General features: G+C 32.5%; 1 protein-coding gene across 3 annotated transcripts in view; it reads right to left on the bottom strand.

Annotated features, from left to right (window-relative positions):
* Positions 1–20,550, bottom strand: part of LOC125069151 (adenylate cyclase type 2-like) — a 201,729-nt gene that overhangs the window by 134,385 nt on the left and 46,794 nt on the right. For all 3 annotated transcript variants that reach the window (XM_047678543.1, XM_047678545.1, XM_047678544.1), the window contains exon 2: positions 7,030–7,175. In XM_047678543.1, coding sequence (XP_047534499.1) covers positions 7,030–7,175 — 146 coding nt within the window. The remainder of the gene's footprint in view (positions 1–7,029; positions 7,176–20,550) is intronic.

Below are 20,550 nucleotides of genomic sequence, written 5' to 3'. Positions count from 1 at the left end.
ACTGATATTGGATCCTGAAGAACAGTGTCAATTCAAAAAAAAAACTGAAGCTAACAAACGAACCAAATTTATATTTCGTCTTATTTGAATTTGTTCAAAAAGCTTCATTAAAAGCTTAACATCTCACGATATTGCTTCCACTGGTGACAGAAGGGCTGGTTCATTTTTTCCCAAATGATCGTAATTGCGATTCAACGGAGAAATGCTGCTAGCATTCTTGCCACCATTCCACGCGGTAAATATTTAAACTGTAACTATTTTAAATTCATATTTTTATATATTGAAGTACTTAATGTTAACAAAAGTATTACGAATAATTTATAATTTATTTATGGCATTTATAACAGTGTATAAAAGATAATCCTAACCTATCACTGTATTTTATTATATTCTTTATTGCACTAAAATATGTTACAATGATGGTACAGTAATATATGTACAGGCAAAGATGGACTTATCTCTAAAAGAGATTTCTTCCAGTCAACGTATGGAGGTGAGTGACAGGGTGATGTAGCGGGCAAAATAGTGCAGACTGTAGTATAAAAAATATGAAAATATAAATACTTACATAAATAAAAATATAATACATAAACATACATAAAAATACAATACACAAAATACATATACTACGTATATTATTTATGTATACTATATAAATACATATACATACATATTTACAAATCGGTGTTAATTTAGTATGTAAAATAAAACAAAAAAGACATGGGGAGAAGTAAGGTTAAGATGAAGGGTTAGCTTGTGAGAGAAAATAATGTTTCAAGCGGCTTTTAAATAATTCAATACTGTCACTGTTTTGGATGGATTTCGGCAGGTTATTCCACAGTATCGGAGCTCGTACTATAAATGACAGTGAGTAGTAAGTTTATGAATTGATATTTGTTTTTATATAAGTATCTGTGTTTAATTTAATAGAATGGAAAATCATCATCGCTTCTTAATCAGACCTTATAAATTTAGACCAGTCACTTCCTTAATAATTGAACTTAATTCCGTACCGGTGGTAGCATAATATAGTTTGTTAAATGACGATTTAAAAGTGCTTGTAAAAGTCTACTTGAATAAATTTTTGTATTTGTTTTTTTTTTTTAATTCGGGTGCGACAACTTATCTCAAGGAACCCAAAAGAAATGCGCAAGACATATTCTACATAAGTGAGTGCGCAGGTACACTGTCTATTCACTCTTATAATCCGACGGGATGGAAACAAGTCCAGGCGCAGGACAAACGGATATACGTCATCGAAACGCCAGTCAGTGATCAATTTTCAAGCCCAGTAAAACAAAAAAAAAAAAATTTAATGACCTGAAAGTTAAAACCAAGGACCTCAGAATTTGGTCAAAAATTAAACTTCTTAATAGAAGTGATCTATCTAGCTTCATGCTTGTTATTATGAACTCGTTGTTTAGACAGATAATGTATACATATGTACACAGAATATAAATACACCATACACAATAAAATATCATTCTACTGCATTGCATACTAATGTTTTTAGTGTATGCCATTACTGTATAACAACACAAAGGCTTCATTAAATAATATGATCGTTACATAATAAACAAAAGAGCATCAGTAAGTCGATACAATAACATATAACGCGCTTCAATGGGATAAATAAAAGCAAGTATCATTGAATAATCAAATGGGCCACTTGATGGTAAATGATCACCACCGCATTGAAGCCGTAAGAACCTAAGCCCTACCATCAATTATACTTGGTACAAACATCGTTATTATTGAATTATTTATTTATTAACTCTTTATTGCGCCCAAACTTAAAACTAAAAATTACAATTTTGTTATACAATTATTTTCAGAATAATGTAAAAACCCGTTTTATTATCACCACTAAGGACAGAAGGCATTTTTTTACCTACATTACATTAACAGCCTGTAAATTTCCCATTGCTAGGCTAAGGCCTCCTCTCCCTTTGAGGAGAACGTTTTTGAACATATTCCACCACGCTGCTCCAATGTGTGTTAGTGAATACACATGTGGTAGAATTTCATTGAAGTTAGACACATGCAGATTTCCTCACGATGTTTGCTTTCACCGCCGAGCACGAGATGAATTATAAACACAAATTAAGCACATGAAAATTCAAAATAGAAAAATATATATTTTTGAAAATAGAACGAAAAGTTTTGCTACTATTAGATTACCGTTTTAAGTAGTCACTTTCATCCATTGACGTTGTATTAAATTTGCAAGGCATTGCGTTCACAGACATTACGTCACTTACGTACTAAGACGTTATATCCCTTGTGGCTGTTATTACATTACAATACAGAGTGATGGCGTATTCGATCAATGAAATTCCCTGAATAACATTGCTGCATTCATGTAGGCAATTATAATTATTTTTTTAATTATAATGCAATTCTATATGTGATGTCTTAAAATATTATTAATGTAAGATAAATGAAAAAAAGCCCAGTGGTTAGAACGCGTGCATCTTAACCGATGATTTCGGGTTCAAACCCAGGCAGGCACCACGGAATTTTCATGTGCTTAGTTTGTATTTATAATTCATCTCGTGCTCGGCGGTGAAGGAAAACATCGTGAGGAAACCTGCATGTGTCTAATTTCAATGAAATTCTGCCACATGTGTATTCCGCCAACCCGCATTGGAGCAGCGTGGTTGAATATGCTCCAAACCTTCTCCTCAAAGGGAGAGGAGGCCTTTAGCCCAGCAGTGGGAAAATTTACAGGCTGCTAAAGCTAAAAAAAAAAAATGTAATCAGTTGTATCTATATAATAATGCCTTTAAAAGTGTTTTGCAATAAAAGTGTTTCTTTTTATGTTTTAATTTTTATTTTGCATCTAAATTGTAAAACGGTATTGCGTAGTCCTAACATGTCAATATTCATCTTTATTCAATAGGCTCATAAAAGCACTTTCAAACCGTCATGTTTCAGAGTTGAATTAAAGTTAAAACTACCACCGATTCGGTAAGTAGATTCTACCGAGTAGAACCGCCATAAAACTCAGTGGTTACACTTTTCCACGATTTTAATAACTTACATAGTATGTCAGTGAAGTACAATTAAATTCTATTATATCCTATTTCTTACAAATATTTGCAGTGGATATGTATTTTCATCTGTTATATTTACATATCGATTGTAAGAAAATACTATGTACTCATTTTTACAAATGAAATAAATAGTATATAAAATAGTTTAAAAAACACGGTTTTAGCACGCATTAAAAATTACAAAAGCAAACCCTTTCATTTAATACCCATATTATGGGGATGCATTACAAATAGTCAATCCGCCATTTTGGATGTCTGCCATGCTGGATTTAAGTCACGTGACTATTTTTTTCGTATTCCTCACAGCAAACACTTCTTCTTCTTCTCAGGTCTGAGGTGCTAAATTCCGAACCGGTGGTAGATTTTTGACAATCAATAAGCAAGTGTAAACACTTCTATATTGAATAAAGATTTTTGACTTTGACTTTGACATGTCATGGTGGTGGATTTCAAACAGCCAGTCCGACTTCTTGGAGAGTCTGCCATATTGGATTAGTAATGACGTTTCTTAGCTAGTCATGTATTGTTATCAGGACTCAGAGCGTGTGCAAAATTTCATCCTAATCGAAGACCGGGAAGTAGGAAATTAAGATTGCAAGATTTTTTTACATACATAGTTACAAGTGAAGCTAATATAAGCGTGTTAAAAAAGGGTCTCACGGATAGCTTGAAGTTAGTTATGCTGCTCGAAGCAAACTTAGCTATGCCGCAATAGTCGCGTGGTAAATCGCGATATTGTCTGTTATATAGTGTAAAATGTATTATTATTGTATACAAATTGAAATGCTTTAATTATGTGTTACTGTGAAGTGATTTAAAAATAGATTATAAACATAGTGTTTAAATTAAAGTCGCCACAGAAGACGTCAATTTACACGATCGATCTTCAAAAGTCAAATTAGTTGTAATAGTAAAGCTTCTCAAATAAGGACGCGGTATCGATATAAGTATTTATTGAACAATATATGGCAACACCGGTGCGAGACCGTCACTTTTGCAAAAAATTTAAAAATGATTTAATTCGCATGTGACATTTGCAAAATAATCTTAGCAAAACAAATAAAAGCCAAAATTAAAAAAAAATGATTTAATGCGTAATAAGTGTCCTGAGGCAACCTATACTTGGTGCAATAACCGTAACACATAGTTTCCGTAAATTGGTGTGAGTGTCATTATGGTTTTGGCGCGAAAAATTGCATTTTCGCAAAAGTGACGGTCTCGCACTGAGGGTGCGATATATTATAAGCGTTTATACTAATAGTTAATACTACTAGATACAAACATATATGTAATTTGTACTATGTAATAAATGTCAGCAATGAAAATATACAGTATATTTAAAGCAGTTTACTTCCTTGTTTAACACCTACGCTTGGTGTTTAGAGATTAATTGAAAACATATGTCTAAAAAAGTATTGCTTACTGGTGTAATAACGCATGATAATGGCGGGCTTTCCGAGACAAGTAATGTGAAGTTAATATCCAAATAAGCTATAAATTCAAATAAACAAACCGTTATGTTCGTATCTGTGAAAGTTAATAATACAAATAGACCCGATAGACTTTGTCTCGCCCGAATATATGTTTTTTGGGCTTAGGTTTTTTTCTTTGATACTCTAATTCCTAATAAAAAATTCAATAGCATTAGTTGATCTTTAAAATATTAGCTTTCTAATTGGGAAAACATTGTCGAAACCTGTTCAGACATTGCTGAGACAACCCATTACAACACTGGCAGAAAAAATATAAATTGTTATTTTCATTTGTGTCATGTAAAAATTCATACGCATGTTTTAATTTTTTTTTATTATTCCAACACTACGATTTTATTTATTTGTACAAATTACCAATCATCGTTCACACGTGCGTGCTCAAATGAATGTCAAATATATCGCTAGATTCGTGTGACATTAGATTAATAATGCTATCTTTTGACAGCCTCATTGGTTTCGTGATAACAAGTGAACGCCGGATGAGGAGAAAACGAAAATCAAAATGGATATATTCTTCATTCGGGTACTATTTGAAGGACTTCTAAATCTTGAAATTACAAGAATTAAATGAATATAATGAAAACCGGTGGTTCATTATTACGATTTTGACAATCATCCTTGTTTTTAATTTTAAAATATTTTTTTCGACTATTGCACCCTAATCCGTTTAAATATGTCCCTACTAGGGTACATAAATAAACATAAAATACTTTTTTTTATTTTTTGTCACATTGGTAAGCAGAATAGCAAATGGAATATCTGGCAGTGCTAATGACATTATAACCTTAGATAGTATCAAGAATGTGCACCCAACCTTGGGAATTAAGATATTTGATAAGGTTATATTCTGTTTATTGAGCATGTAGTTATACCGGATCACTTAAAAGCGGATCACAACAATGCTAAGTATTGCTGTTTAGCGGTAAAATACGTGATGAGTTTATAGTACCTATCCGGCCAGGCACAAAGCCCCAACGCAAAGGATATCACTTATCCAATTCCCTAGAATAATATATTTCTTTGACTACTTTGATGAGCGAATTAAAACGTTTTCTAATTGAATAACTTCGGATTCAAATATCACATTCAACATCGTTACCTTAAATTTCGTTGACGATTTTGACGAATTCAGTGAAGTGTTAATTACAAAGTAACCTATTTATATATTTATTAGTCTGTGGCGTTATTGATAACCGATCGATGAAAACATGTTATTAAAATCAAATCAGTCATTAAAACCCTCATCACAATTTTTTTTCGTAGAATACAGCAATTACTTTTTAATGTTCTAATATATTTTTATAAGTGATTATTTAGACTGATCCTAACCATTGAAAAAACAGTTTCGATGACAATGTACTTTCATGATTATCATAACTAGACTTGATCTACACCTATTACACCCAGAAGCTGCTCTAGACGAAGGAACTTCTCAACGAAATCTGGTTCCAAAGAGTTGTTGCAACAACTTTTTGGAACCATAGCACATATGCCTTAAAAGTCGCGCTTCTGTGATTGCCGATGATCGAGGTAAAACTGGGAATTCTGACACCAAAATATAAAACTCAATAGTCACCATTAATCCAAACCATTTTTCGGAATATTCCCCTTTAAAAATTGGATGATGCAGGAAGATGCAGAGTGATTCAACAATTCTAAGCAAAACTACAGGATCAAACAGGTCGAAACAGCCTTGATCGTCTATAATTCTCTCCGTTGAATATGGTCAAATAGTAAAAGCTGCTACTAAAAACCATTTTTTTACGATTTTGGATTTAATAATAACTTATGTTTAAAAATATTTCCGAAAACGTGCAAAACTAAATACGTTAAGCTTATTCCTCCTTGCCTGCTAAATTACCGCATAGTTAGAAATAAAACGGATTACAGATAAATAAGATCTACTTACTAGACTTCAATAAAATATAACCGACCACCTTATTACTACCACCTAGTATTTTGTACTTCGGTATTAGATATATTTCGTATAGTGCATTAGTCAATATCCTACAACTGGGGTCGGGCTTTCTATCTCTTGTAAAAGAAATAAAATCAGACACAAATTAAATATGAAAAGTACGTAATTCATGCCTAGACTTAAATGAACCATCTTACTCTGATTGAGAACAACTGGGACATCTCGGTTCAAATGCAACAGAATTACAATGTTTTCCATTGGTTGAGGTGCATTATGGTTTTAGCAATTTTAAAATTTTGATTATCTTTGGACCCCACACTAGGAGACCTGTATCGTGGGGCCCGAACACTTGATTTCACAGGTTGCTACTCATCGGACCAAGACTTAAATATTCACCAATCTGTATATAATCTATATAGCAGTAAATAATCTATATAGCATTTGTGTTTGGTGTAATGTGTTAGTTTTATATTTTAAATGTACGTAAGAATCAAACACTAACTAAGTGGTTTTTTTTTTTTGTTTTTATATTGAAATGTTTAGATATGTAATTAGTACTTACAGGAGAATGTAGTATACACGCAGCAAACAGAAGCACCATACTACAGAGTAGTGTGACACAGAGTGCGGATACGAACAGTGCATGTTTCAGACGGACGCAATATCGCCTGTAAAGCGCCTCTAGTTCAAGCTCTGTGCCTTCTTCCTCTGTGAACAAACATAAATTTACTTATTAATGATGACAGATTGTTTTTAATATGGTATCACAGTCATGACAGATGATTTTAATTTAATAAGGCTATCCGAATTTTTAAATAGCAACACTGAAGCTTATAGGTTGTTTCGATTCGATGTTGGCTAAATAGACATCGCTTGGCACACCGATACGGAAATAATGAATGATAGCTGAAGGTGACGCACGCTTGAAACTTGCCGTGTTTTATATCCGTTTTCATCGTGATTTTTATAAAGTATTTTCATTTGAAAATGGTACGGTACATAAATTCAGTTTTTATATTATGTATTGAAGCTTTTATTTCAACGCCATAATAATATTTAATAACATAGGATCAACATGTAATAAAAATAAAAATAACGTATAACCTACCTCAATATATCTGTCGATTGGAATAATTTTCACTACGTGAAATAACCTTTTTCTAATATTGACTTATTAATAATACACTAGTGATGTTATTAGTCTTATTGACATTATTTTAGAAAATAACTTTTTAGTTCCTGATCCGGTATTATGTAAAGTAGCTCTTTATGCACAATTTAATATTTCTCATAAGATGCAGCACGATTTTGAAAATTACCCTCTGAATTTAATAAAAGACAATACTTTAACAAAATGCAATATCTTAAGATTAGATACTTAAGGAATTATCCATTAAATCTGACGTTCGCAATTTGATCTTTAACCCTAGCTGTTGTACGCCCGCGTATTTATACAATTTGCGACTCCCAGTCTGTATGTAAAAGTAGTTGTTTAGTGTTTATTTTGTACATAATACAGGTAATTATATTACTTAAAATGCGCATAGTCTACTGAACTGAACTGGACAAAAGCAATAAATGATTCTGTATCTGGAGGAATATGTTTTTTTTTTTTTGCAGAAAAATTGCATTGAATTCACGCCATGATGCAAGCAGAAGTTCTTCAATTTATAAAGCTGTAGTAACCATTAGTATTAATTACTGCTTCTTCTCTCGTTTATTGTATAATAATATTCTTGTATGAGATTGTAGATTTAAATATAAAACGAAATAATTGTACAAATAAACTGATTTTTTAGTTGTTTTCGTGGTCTGAGGAGACTAACGAACCTGACGTTGTGCCAAAAAAGTATTATACTTTCTATCGAGCAATATTCCGAAGCTGTCCGGAATTTTAAAGTTGGAAGTGTGTACACTGTGTGTGTATCGTCCCCCAATAAGTTTGTAAAACCGTTGGTCCTACGCCTGAACTTTTTTCATTCGAAATTCGAATTAGTTCGGATTTAATATTGAGAGAGGGAATAGGGAGCCATTCAATATAAACAAAATCAATCAGCAGAGTATTTAAATAAATAATAAATAAATAAATATTGGACATTATCACATACATTACTCTGATCCCAATGTAAGTAGCTAGAGCACTTGTGTTATGGAAAATCAGAAGTAGCGATGGTACCACAAACGTCCAGACCCAAGGCAACATAGAAAACTAATGAACTTTTTCTACTCGACTCGGCCGGGAATCGAACCCGGGACCTCGGAGTGGCGTACCCATAAAAACCGGTGTACACACGACTCGACCACGGAGATCGTTAATAAAAATGTTATCTTAAATAAAATGCGCTTTTTTATTATTTAACAAATCATCCGTTATAAATACATTTGTTTTTCATTCATATGATCAAATGGAATCTTCATACAGTTCTTGTTGGCACGTGCGTGAAAATTTCCGCCATATTACTATCAGTATTGAATAGATGAAATCGCTGGCTTATAATAAAAAACAACTAAAATAAAAAATCTAAATAAAGAACGAGGAAACTGTCACATTTAATTCCATCGAAGAGGCCAACAAATCAGCGATTAAAGGCGGTGAATTTATTCAAGCTGAATTAATTTACTCGAATACCGACCTTAATCCGTCTAATTAAGAAACAACGTGGACGATATCCGAGCAATTTAGTCTGGTACTGTGCCAAAGTAATTTATAACGTTCAGTAACTATTTTCACCTTGGGAGACAATTGCAGTGTCAAAGTTAAGAGTCAATGAAACATGGGCTAATGTTGATCCGATTTATTCATAAAAAGTTTGCCAAGAGGGTTGTTATTTAAATTATCAAGTAACTGAAGACATTGTAACTTCACAAAAAAACGTTGAAATTTGAGAATTTTTGGAGTTTGATAATCCACAATAAAAATAGTATTTTTTTTTTACAGAGATATATAAACCAAAGTCGAATTAGATCTTCAACGATGCATCCACTAAAACAATTTTTGAACATATATGTACAACAATCTATAACATTTATATATTGCCTAATATTTATAATAATTAATTATTGCAATTTACATCTATGATGCAATTCCTAATTTAAACGCTTAGTTCTACGGTAATAAACTAGACGACGATAATCATTAGCTTTTCTATGTCATATAAATCGGCGAACTGGCAAATGGGCCCCCGACGGTATGTGGTCACGACAACTCAAAGACTTTGGTACATTCATAATACCTATTATCAATACGCCACTAACCTTGGGGACTCAGATGTTATGTCCCTTGTGTCTGTAGTAACACAAGTTCACTCAAACTTCAAACGGGATAACAATATTTATCCTTTCTTTTGTCATCAGCATTTCGTTCATCAGCAGCTCGTCTTAAGGTGGAAATGGAAATAGTACAGCGGTAAACCAACTCGAAGAAAGAGACGGATGGATGATTGTTCTGTCCTTTTCCTACTTTTTTCCTACAGCCTACTTTGCAGTTCACTTTTGGATAATATTGATCGTTCTTTGACAGTATTACCTAGTACCATTTAATTTCAGACTTTTGAACAGATTAGTAACTAGCCCAATGAGCTAATTTAGTACAATAGTATTTAATAATTCAATCAAGAGATTCAATGTAATCGCAGTACAGTATAACATTTCGTTTTAAAAAATCACTTAACAAAACTTCGATTAATAAGGCGTTTTGGTCGATTACTGATGTTTATATAGATGATAAAAATTGTAGAATTAATATAGGGATGATTTCCATGCGGGATATAATGCTTCAATTATTGTATTTTATTATACATGCAACTGATTATCGTCTAAAATTAACGACTGATTTTCTTTTCGATCCTTCCGAGTAGAATCAACGTTGCCAACCTCTAAATTTTAATTAATAAAATTTAAAATTTGAGTAAAGTATATTTTGATGCTGATGATTGATTTGGGTTATCGTAACTGTTTATTTACAATAGCGAAGTGTTACATATATATGGTATTGTTTTATATACATATCATAAAAACGATATGAAGCTCAGACGTAACTCATAATGATATATTTGTCACTATTCCAGTAACACTCGATGACGCATCGTAGTCAATTAATGTGCGAAATGAAATACTCACACTGGTCGCTGACGAACTATAAAACTGAATGGTCCAAACGTAATGGAGCGGTTAATAGCTATTAACTGCAGGGAAAACTATTAACTTTAGACCCAGAGCTACGATCGTCTTTATTACTATTTAATTTGCATAAAATTGTCGGGTCTAAAGCAAACAACTTACTAATTATCTGCTATTACATTCAATTTATTCCAAACGCACTTTCATTGAGTCGAGAATGGCCAGTGAAGAATACTCGAGTCTTAAGTGAAGATCGCGAGTTCAAATCCGGATAAGCACCACTGGTATGTTTGTGCTTAATGTGTTTGTAATTAATCTCGTGCTTGGCGAGGAAATGAAACATCGGAAATTTTCAAATTTAGGATATAATTTAGCGTGCAATGATGCAGTATAGTGAAATAGGTTCTGAACCTACTCCTCTAAAAGACAGGAGGTCTGTGCCCACCAGTAGAACATTTACGGGCTTAACTTTTAACTGAAGGTATCATTTACGAAGACAAATGTCTAACAGTAAAATACTTTTATGAAACCGATATAACTAAAAACAATACTATGAACATTTGCGCTTAAGTAAACTTATCAAATTTCAAACTTCTCAAGCATTACTTGAATTTATATCAAAACGAAAACCTGTGAAAATTATAACGGAATGGAAATAAATATCACAGCGTTAAATTTAAACCCCAATTATGAAAACATTTTTTAGATCATCGTGTTAGTAGAGATTTTAAAACTCTATAAATTAAGTTTAAAGTTTATATAATACGGGCAGCTAGCTCGTCCAGAGTTCCTACGTATATTTTCATTTTCCAGTTACAGTGCCACCAATGGGGTCCGACCTAAACCAAACCAATACAGGAATCGACCTAAGCGCACAAAAGAAAGCATCAAAATTTGTCCAACCGGTATATAAGGAATTCACTGACATACACACGTATCCTACTATATATTAAGATTGTTGGCTTGCAAGAGTCATATTCATTTAAAGTTAATTGCCTCAACAGTTTGGGTTGTCACGCAATTCATTTGACAAAAAGGAGTGTCTCCCAGCTAGCTGTAACTGTTTTATGACTGCCCGATTCCATTTACGGCACTATACAATTATGAAGAATGACTTTGATATTATCTCTGTAACATTGTGCCTTAATTTTGCCAGATTTTATAAAATGTAATACTGCATTATACACACTATGTATATCGTAAGTAAATTAAACCGCCTTTATAAGCGACTTCAAAGAAAGAAGTAGATTCGCATTTGGATGTTTTTTTATTTTTATTTTATTATCTCAGAATTCCGTCATTTATTAACTGATTTCGAATTTTTGTTTTATAATTTATCTCGAATTTACTCTGAGTATTATTTAACCAACATACCAATGTTATTGAAGTCCTTAAAATTATTTACATTGAACATATCGTCAATTTTAAGACAATTTCGCGATTTTATTTATTAATTAATCCTTCCATCTAATTTAAATAGGGGAAATCTGAGTTTCTTGCAGGATCGAACTATAATCGACGTACTGAATTAGTGGTGGTTACAATTAATTTTAATGTAATATTATATAGCTAGTGAGCCAGTGTAACTACATATACAAGGGACATATCATCTCAGATCACAAGGTGGTGTATACACACCAATATTATGTAATATTAAAAAAAAAAATCGTAACATGACGATTCAAAAGTGATAAGATCCTATATGAATAAAAATATATTTAGATTTGTTATTTCTTTTGTCTATAAGGGTTTTTTAAGTGAGTATATTGATATTGTATTAGTTTATCTAGCAAATATATTTTTTCCAAGTTATTTATTGGTAATAATCGAGCTTGGATAAATTTAGTATATAGTAAAACTCTTATAGAAAAACTTTTATTAGATTCTGACCCGAAACAATACATATAATAAGGGATACAATAAAATGAAACATAAAACTTGGAAATAAATTCTTTTCCAAACGACGTTGAAGAAGGTCAAAGAAATTCTAAACCGAAGAAAATCCGTATTAGGATTAAAATTTTCCACAAATATTTTCTACCGTCGCTTAAGGGTCTAGGGAAATTTTCACGATTTTTAGGGTCGTATGGAGGATGGAATCTGTGATTTTTCCAATAACGCGGAAAAATAAGTAATAGATTGATAGGCCAGAAATTCGTATATGGCATTTTTATTTATATTACATAAATAGTCACGAATTAGAGATTTTAAATTCTTTTTTAATGCAGCTCCAATGCTCGTTGGTGAAAACTCATTGTACGAGTAAACTCACTACGTGCGTAAGATTACATAGATTCAGAATTTCAAATATTCTTGAAGGAAAAATTTACAACAATATAACTACAAGGATAATTGTTACAGCAAAAATAAACTAATATAAACAGTGACTTTGAATTCGTATTTATTAGATACTAGTCGACGCCCGCGAACTCATGTTTTAGGAGTTGGTGTTAGAGTAGCCTATGTCTTCCCTTCAAATTCAACCTTACTCCATGCGAAATTTCATCAAATTCAGTACAGTAATTTGGCCGTGAAAGAGTAACAAACAGACAGACAGACAGAGTTACAACCGCATTTATAATATTAGTATATATAACTTGAAAAAAGATATAGTTATATATTTTATTGTATATGATTATTTATTACATGGATACAGTTGACGAAAAAGTTCTTCTCGGTAGATTTTGTATCCCTAAACGACGGTTGTGATGTAATGACGTCACGAATACTTTATTCTAGAACTACATATTCTGTAGTATATTTAGCATCAGCATTGCACCCATGCGAAGTCGGGGCGTGTCGCTAGTTTCTATATAATTACACGATGCCTTAGTACCTCGCACATTTTAGTTTAACCCCTTGGGCTATCTATGTACTACCAGTACAAGACTTGCACCTAATTATGTAAGTATAATTAATCAGTGCTATTTATTCAACGCTATATGTTATTATTATTATTATTTTATGATATGGGTAGATGGACTAGCAAGCCACCTGATGGTAAGTGGTCACTACCGCCCAGAGACAATGACGTTGTAAAAAATATTAACCATTCCTTACATCACCAATGCGCCACCAACCTTGGGAACTAACATGTTACGACCCTTGTGCCTGTTGTTACACTGGCTCACTCACCCTTCAAACCGGAACACAACAATAGTGAGTACTACTGTTTGGTGGTAGAATATCTTCTGAGTGGGTAATCTTATTTAATTTTATATAAAGGGATTTCAAGACATAAAAACGCTAATCGTGATTGGTACCGTTCAATCTCCATCGTGTCTTCTCCATCGCACGTGACATTGGCGAAATAATCTGTGCCCTCTTGGCACAAATAAAAGCCAAAACTAAAAAAAATAAATAATCGTGATTGGTTGTTGACAGTTGATCATGTTATAAGTGACCAACCAGCTACCAGTATTCCATTCAATAATCAAATCTAAAATCTTTTTACTTTATAAATAAAAAAGAGTAGTAGTATTTTAGGGATTTTGTTCGACAGTAGTTTGACAGTATTAGTGCTAGTTAAGCTTTGTAAAGCCTCTGTGAAAAAGATTAACGTCAAAATAGTATTTACGGTTTATAAGTGTTATAGTCAGTGAATGTCAAGCCTTAGTTCTTAAATACTTTTAAAGTTGAGAGAGATTTCTTTAGACTTAAATAATGTCATTCTAAATGGATTGAACCCTCAAATAATTGTACAAACTTTAAATTTTAGTCTCGTGTTTGGAGCATGTGTTATGTATGAATTTTCAAGAGAAAATATTTAGTCTTTTCTTTTAAAAATGTAGTCTGTATGTATGTGATTTATGGAATATGTAAGCAGAGAGGCGATTGGCCCATCTGACGGCAAGTGGTCAAATATAAAAACCCTTCTAATTGTAATTACAATGATTCGCTTATTTATTAATTAGTCTTAAGACACGTTATGGTTATTTACGTCGTTGGAGAGCTTTGTACTAGTCAGTCTAGGTAGGCACCAATAACTGAAAGGGAAGCAGTACAGAGTACATACTTAGGATTGCTGTGTTCAACTTTGAAGGTTGAGTGAGCCAGTGTACTATAAAGAAATTATAAAGAAAGTGGCATTATAACTCAGTTCCCAAAGCGGTGTAAAGAATCGTTAAAATTTCTTTAGCTCCAATAACTGTAAGCGGAGGTACTCATAAGCTAGTATGTCTACTTATGCTAAAAAAAAATCTTTCAAAAACATTCAACACATTACTATTTGCCGGAAGAATAAATTGAAAAATGTTCCCCGTATGGACATTATAAAGCTTGCTCAGCTTTATACACACATGACGTGAAGATACACTAATGAAGTGCGTTAATTGCGAATGTGTGGAAGTTTGCTACGCAGTCATATCGGATGACTGGACGGATTCTACTTAAACCTTTACTGGTATTATAAAGTTAAATAATATGTTTGTTGAGGTAGGCTTTAAATCACGGTACGACCCATGGGGGCTGAGCAGTAACGTTAAACGCACACCACACGGAGTAGCTATTTTACAATAGTCAGTTATATCATGGCAAAATGCATTAGGAATTTTTGGTCTTACAAAAAAACATTGCGAGTTTATTAGAAAGAGATTAGGCAATCCACCCCAAGCATTTCTTACTTATCTGTATTTAATATTATGATATTTAAACGTGAATTCGAGAACACAAAGATGGTTTTTTGTTTGCAATTATTATTATCAAATAAATTTAAATTGATATATTCGACGAATCACAGCTTCTACCTCGTAGTAGCGCTCGTATGTGAGAAGAAGAGGCACATATTAGGTAGCTTACATATTGATGTGCGCTTAAGATTTTCTATTTCAAACTTCATCCAAATACGTTTAGTAGTTTTTGCATGAAAGAGTAACAATCAACCCAACCATCATCTTTTTATATAAGTTTGATGACCTAAGATGCCATAAGGGGAGGTCCTCCACCTCCCCTTATTGCAATAAAATTAGATTTAAATATCGAAGCATATCCTCAGGGCTCAAAGATTAATTTAGCAGAAGAATGTAATTCATATGAGAATGAAGATTCCTTACCCATACTATATTAGTTCAAATTTATAAGAAAAGTTCCTCTTTAAGCAACAAAATTATAATTTAAATTAATCAGCTTGTAGTACTTTTATTTCATTCGGAATAGGATAAGGGTCTATGACCGAACAAAGGGGACGGTTAAAAGCCAGTAATTAAGTAATCACACTACTCATTATTTTCATAATTTCCGTGTTTCGTTTCCTTGTCAACTTTAATTTAGCTGAAGCTAAATCAGGCTATGTCGATTACTGTGTATATTATATAATTTGTATATGGTGTTTAAAACTATTTTTATGGCAAATAGGTCACCTGATCGTAGGTCACAACAGAAGTAAGAACCTGGTGTCATAAAAAAAAATTGCTATACCGCCAATGCATATTGCCTATTCCGCTACAAAGAAAAAAAAAATACGCCCCGACCTTGGGAACTGATATGTTATGTCCCTTGTGCCGAACTGGTTCACTCGCCGACCTAGCCGGAACACTACAATACTAGGTATTATTGGGCAGTACCTACTCAGATTTGCACAGAGCAAATGTATGTGTAAGTATAGATTTATTTAATTTCTAGTGAGAATTACACGTGGTTTATATTTGGTCCTCTGCCCAAAGGTTGACTGGAAGAGATCGTATCTATACCGATAAGGCCACCTGTTGCAGCAAAGATAACTTTGTCCATTGCGATATTTAAATATGTACAAACGTCACGTAATTAATAAGTTTTATTAATAACAGTGCAAGAAATAATCTATACATGAAATAAATATTTATGTTTTTCGTAATTTCACACTTAGATTCGATTAAAAAATCACGACAAAAACATCACATTTCAAAACGTAAGCATTTTATTATGTAATATTTGTAATATCATATCTGTAAACTCTAATATGAAATGCCATTGTTGAAGTGAGTTATTCTATAAGAATACTTTATATCACACTCGTGAATTAATGTCGTAAACTGACTGACGTTGATATGCAATTTTAAGTCTTGTTCTCTTAAACTTATCATATATTCTTGCCAGTTCATCTCGGTAGAATCTACATTCCGAACCGGTGGTAGCTTTACTTTAAATAGTTTGTTAAATGGCGATTCAAAAGTGCTTGAAAAAGCCTACTTGAATAAAGTATATTTTCGTTGATTGATTGACTAATATCACAAATCGTTGTGTTGTTGTGTTCCTTTTTAAAAAATGACCCGGTGTAGCAACTGGTACCTACAAGGGTGATATGTCTCTTTCTAATGAACGCGCCAATTTTATTTACTTTGTGGTAGGGCTTTGTGCCCGCCTAGGTACCACTCATCTGATATTCTACTGCTAAGCGGCAGTATTAAGTATTGCTATGTTCCTGTTTGAAGCAGTGAGCCAGTGTATCATCAGGTACAAAGGACATAACACCTTAGTTTCTAAGGTCGGTAACGCATAGGCGATTAATAATAATAAAGAATGATTGATGACCTACCTATATCATAATAAAAAATCCATCATGGACTACTGTGATTACCATCAGGTAGAACACTTGTTTTTATCGTTAAAAGCAATATTATAGCCGAACAAGCAACTAGTTTATATTTTGACTATAAACTTATCAAACATTACGGCATCGTTTTATAACGAAGTAACTCGTTAGCTATTTAACAAGTTCTAACATGGCTTGTTTAGTGTTGTGTATCGAGTTTTATTGTTCCCCAACATCAATAACTTAATTTCTCTAAAATATTCGACTAAAATCATAGAATAGTGTTCATCTGTACTAGATACATGTTCTTTTGCAAGAATTTTTTAATATGAAAGTTGGCGAGCAAACAAAAACTCCACCAGATGGTAAGTGGTCATTGTTACCTACGTAACTCACCTTACCTGTACGTTCGAAATCTGAAAATTTCAATGAGTTTTACAATTTATGTCGACAACGACTTATTTACGGTGTTGAAACTGAGATTCTCCAAAGAATAGAGCTTTATTAATCAAAGATTATATCCGGGTAATCATAAAAGTTACAACAAGACTAAAATAATATTAGGTAGAAGTTAGTTATATCAAAATTCGAATAAAAAAAAGTTACGGACAGTAATAATACTTTTGATGAAGACTTATAGATAATGATGTAAGTTTTATTAATAAGATTTATTATTAAGCAATAATATAATGTTCGAAATTGTTTTATTCTCGTGATAGGATTTCCAGAGTTTTGTTTTCGAACAATAGTCCTTAACATAATATAAACATATTGTTATTAAATATTTCGGTTTCATTACCTTTTTTTGTCGAGGAATACTCGATATGTTTGTGAAATTATACGATATTATAATTGTAATGCCGCAAATTTTGAAGCAAAAAAGCATTTTAATTGTTTTAATTGCTTAAAAGTTATTCATTTTGATTTAATAAACTAACCAAAATAATTATAAACGTATATTATTTTCAAACACAAAGATATATTTATGTAACAGACTCAATTAAATGTATTTACATAAAATTTAAATACAGCAACTGTAGAAATCATGATAGCGTGGAATTATAGCAGGGATGCCGGCAGAGTTTTCCCGTTGAATTACAATTATAATTCTCTGGGCGAGAAATGAACCTGCCTCTATCACCGGTGGAGGCAATAAGACGGGGTGCTATAATTTTATGAAAATAATAATTCATTATCAAGTTCATCTTGAATTAAATTATTTTTGCGTAACTTTTATAAAATCTCGATTTAAAAATGTCTTAGTAAGCTAAGTATATGGAAAATTAAGTGATGCTACCAGAAATATAATCATCGGTTAAGATGCATGCATTCTAACCACTTATTTTTTTATATTTGTTTTAAGAAATTAGTAACTAACAGAAGTTTTTCTTTTTTTAAGTATTTCCGGAGAATATTGTAATCTGACAATCCCAGGTTGGGAGCGTAAACAGTTCATTAATTTTTCTGTTTACCTTGGAAGCTATTGCCCTTCCGTACTCAGCTGATTTGAGCCTGATAGTACCTCTTGGTCCGTGAACATATTCCGAGTCATCGGATTACAAGAGTAAGGGAATAAAGAAATAATATAAAAAAGTATTTTAACTTATTGTTCCCAAATAAGTTAAGTCTTATATCAATAATAAAACTTCTCGTGCTTAATTTGAGTTCATAATTATTTTAAATCGTCCTAGGCGGCGGTAAAAAAAATTCATTGAATATAAATTAGTCACGAGTGTATGAACGATTCGCACTGGAGCAACGTAATGGGATAAGCTTCCTTCTTCTAACAGAAATGATACCATAGCCGAGCAGTTCGACATTTACTAAAAAAGTCAAGATAAAAAGTTTCTTCTTAATATAATCTATAGGCCAAACCAAAACGAAGACTCCAAGAGTATTTGTAAATTTTGGACAATAAATACAATAACCGTTACAACAATGATGTTGTTTGGAAGTATATGGAGAAATTAGGAGAAACCGGCGCTCCTATTTGACGATCAGAATTTTCTATATATGTATTTAAAGTTTTACTTACAGGAGGTAAGTATATATTATTATCTATAAGTGTATCTTACATTTTATCTCACATTGATTTGTATACCATTTTTTTATTTTTATAATAATTTGCTCGGTCTAACTTAATTATGCAAGCTGTTGTTCCTGTAACTAAAGGAACACATTTTATTTATTATTTTTGTTAGTAGTATTTAGTGTGTAATCTTTTTTTGGAAATCCTCAAATAAATAAATAGAAAATTTCATTAGGTTGCTGTTTTTTTTTCGTTTGAGTGGGCGCAATTTTCGTTATCAGACTAAGACGCTGTTTTTACTCGCCGCTTATTTTGTTTGCATTTAAAAATTAATTTATTGCGTATTTTGACCTCACCGTTTATTCTCCTTCGTGTGCTTAAATCTATATGTGACAAAATGATGTCCAATCGGTTCGACCGATTTTCCTTCGCAAATGAAACTTTATATTTAATATTCTTCACAGTTCTGGAAATAAAAATACCCTAATCTGTCCCATCGCACTCATACTTATGTAACAGATAAATTAACAAAAAAAGTATGAGAATAAGAACTACGTTTATAATAAAAAATAAAAAATCTGTATCTGGATTACGGACGTTGTTATAGCATCGATAAGTAGACGAGCGAATGGGCCACCTGAACGTAACTGGTGACCAAAGACCTTAACCTTGAAATTTCAATAATTTCTTACGCCATTATTATTTTCTTAATGCACCACCAATTGAGGTGTTATGCCCATAGCTACACGAGCATACCCAGCCTTTAAGCTGGAACACAACAATACATACTATTGATGTTTGGCGGTAGAATTTATAATGAGTAGCTGGTACCTACCCAGACTGCACAAAGCACTTCATCAAGTAAAAAATTGGAATCGATTTGACCGGAAACACACCAGGCGCAGGAATTTACACGCAATCCAAAGCACGAGAATGTAAAAAGTGCCAACTATCAAACTTTCAAAATCGCCATTGAAATTCCTAACAGAACAACCCAATAATTGTACCCGAATTTTTATTCAATTTTGAGATCTGCAAGAACCTATCAACTAGCCCGAGAACTAACGAGAAAGTTCAATGTATACTAATATCTAACACAGACAGTATGCGTGTGACATTCCAAATAACTTAGTTATGTATTTTCATGACAACGGAAACAAAGTTCTGGTCGCCAGGATGACTAGGCAGTATGACGTGTAACATTGGACACAAAACATCAATTTTATTTGTTATATTTTATTAATAGACAGTTTCCTGTTTTAAAAATATATGGAGATATGTTAATTGATTGTTCCACGCAATTTTACCATCATTAAATATAGCCCAGTCCACCTTCAAAAGTCATGATGTGATATTAATCGTAATTCAATTTTACAAAAACGTCATAAAAATGCCCGAAATATCTCACTGCCAAGCTAGAGCTCCGT

Source organism: Vanessa atalanta, chromosome 15, assembly GCF_905147765.1.
Source record: "Vanessa atalanta chromosome 15, ilVanAtal1.2, whole genome shotgun sequence".
In the NCBI taxonomy this organism is placed as follows: Eukaryota; Metazoa; Arthropoda; class Insecta; order Lepidoptera; family Nymphalidae; genus Vanessa; species Vanessa atalanta.
The sequence above is the reverse complement of the archived record's forward strand: the minus strand, read 5'-3'. Positions and strand labels throughout refer to the sequence as shown.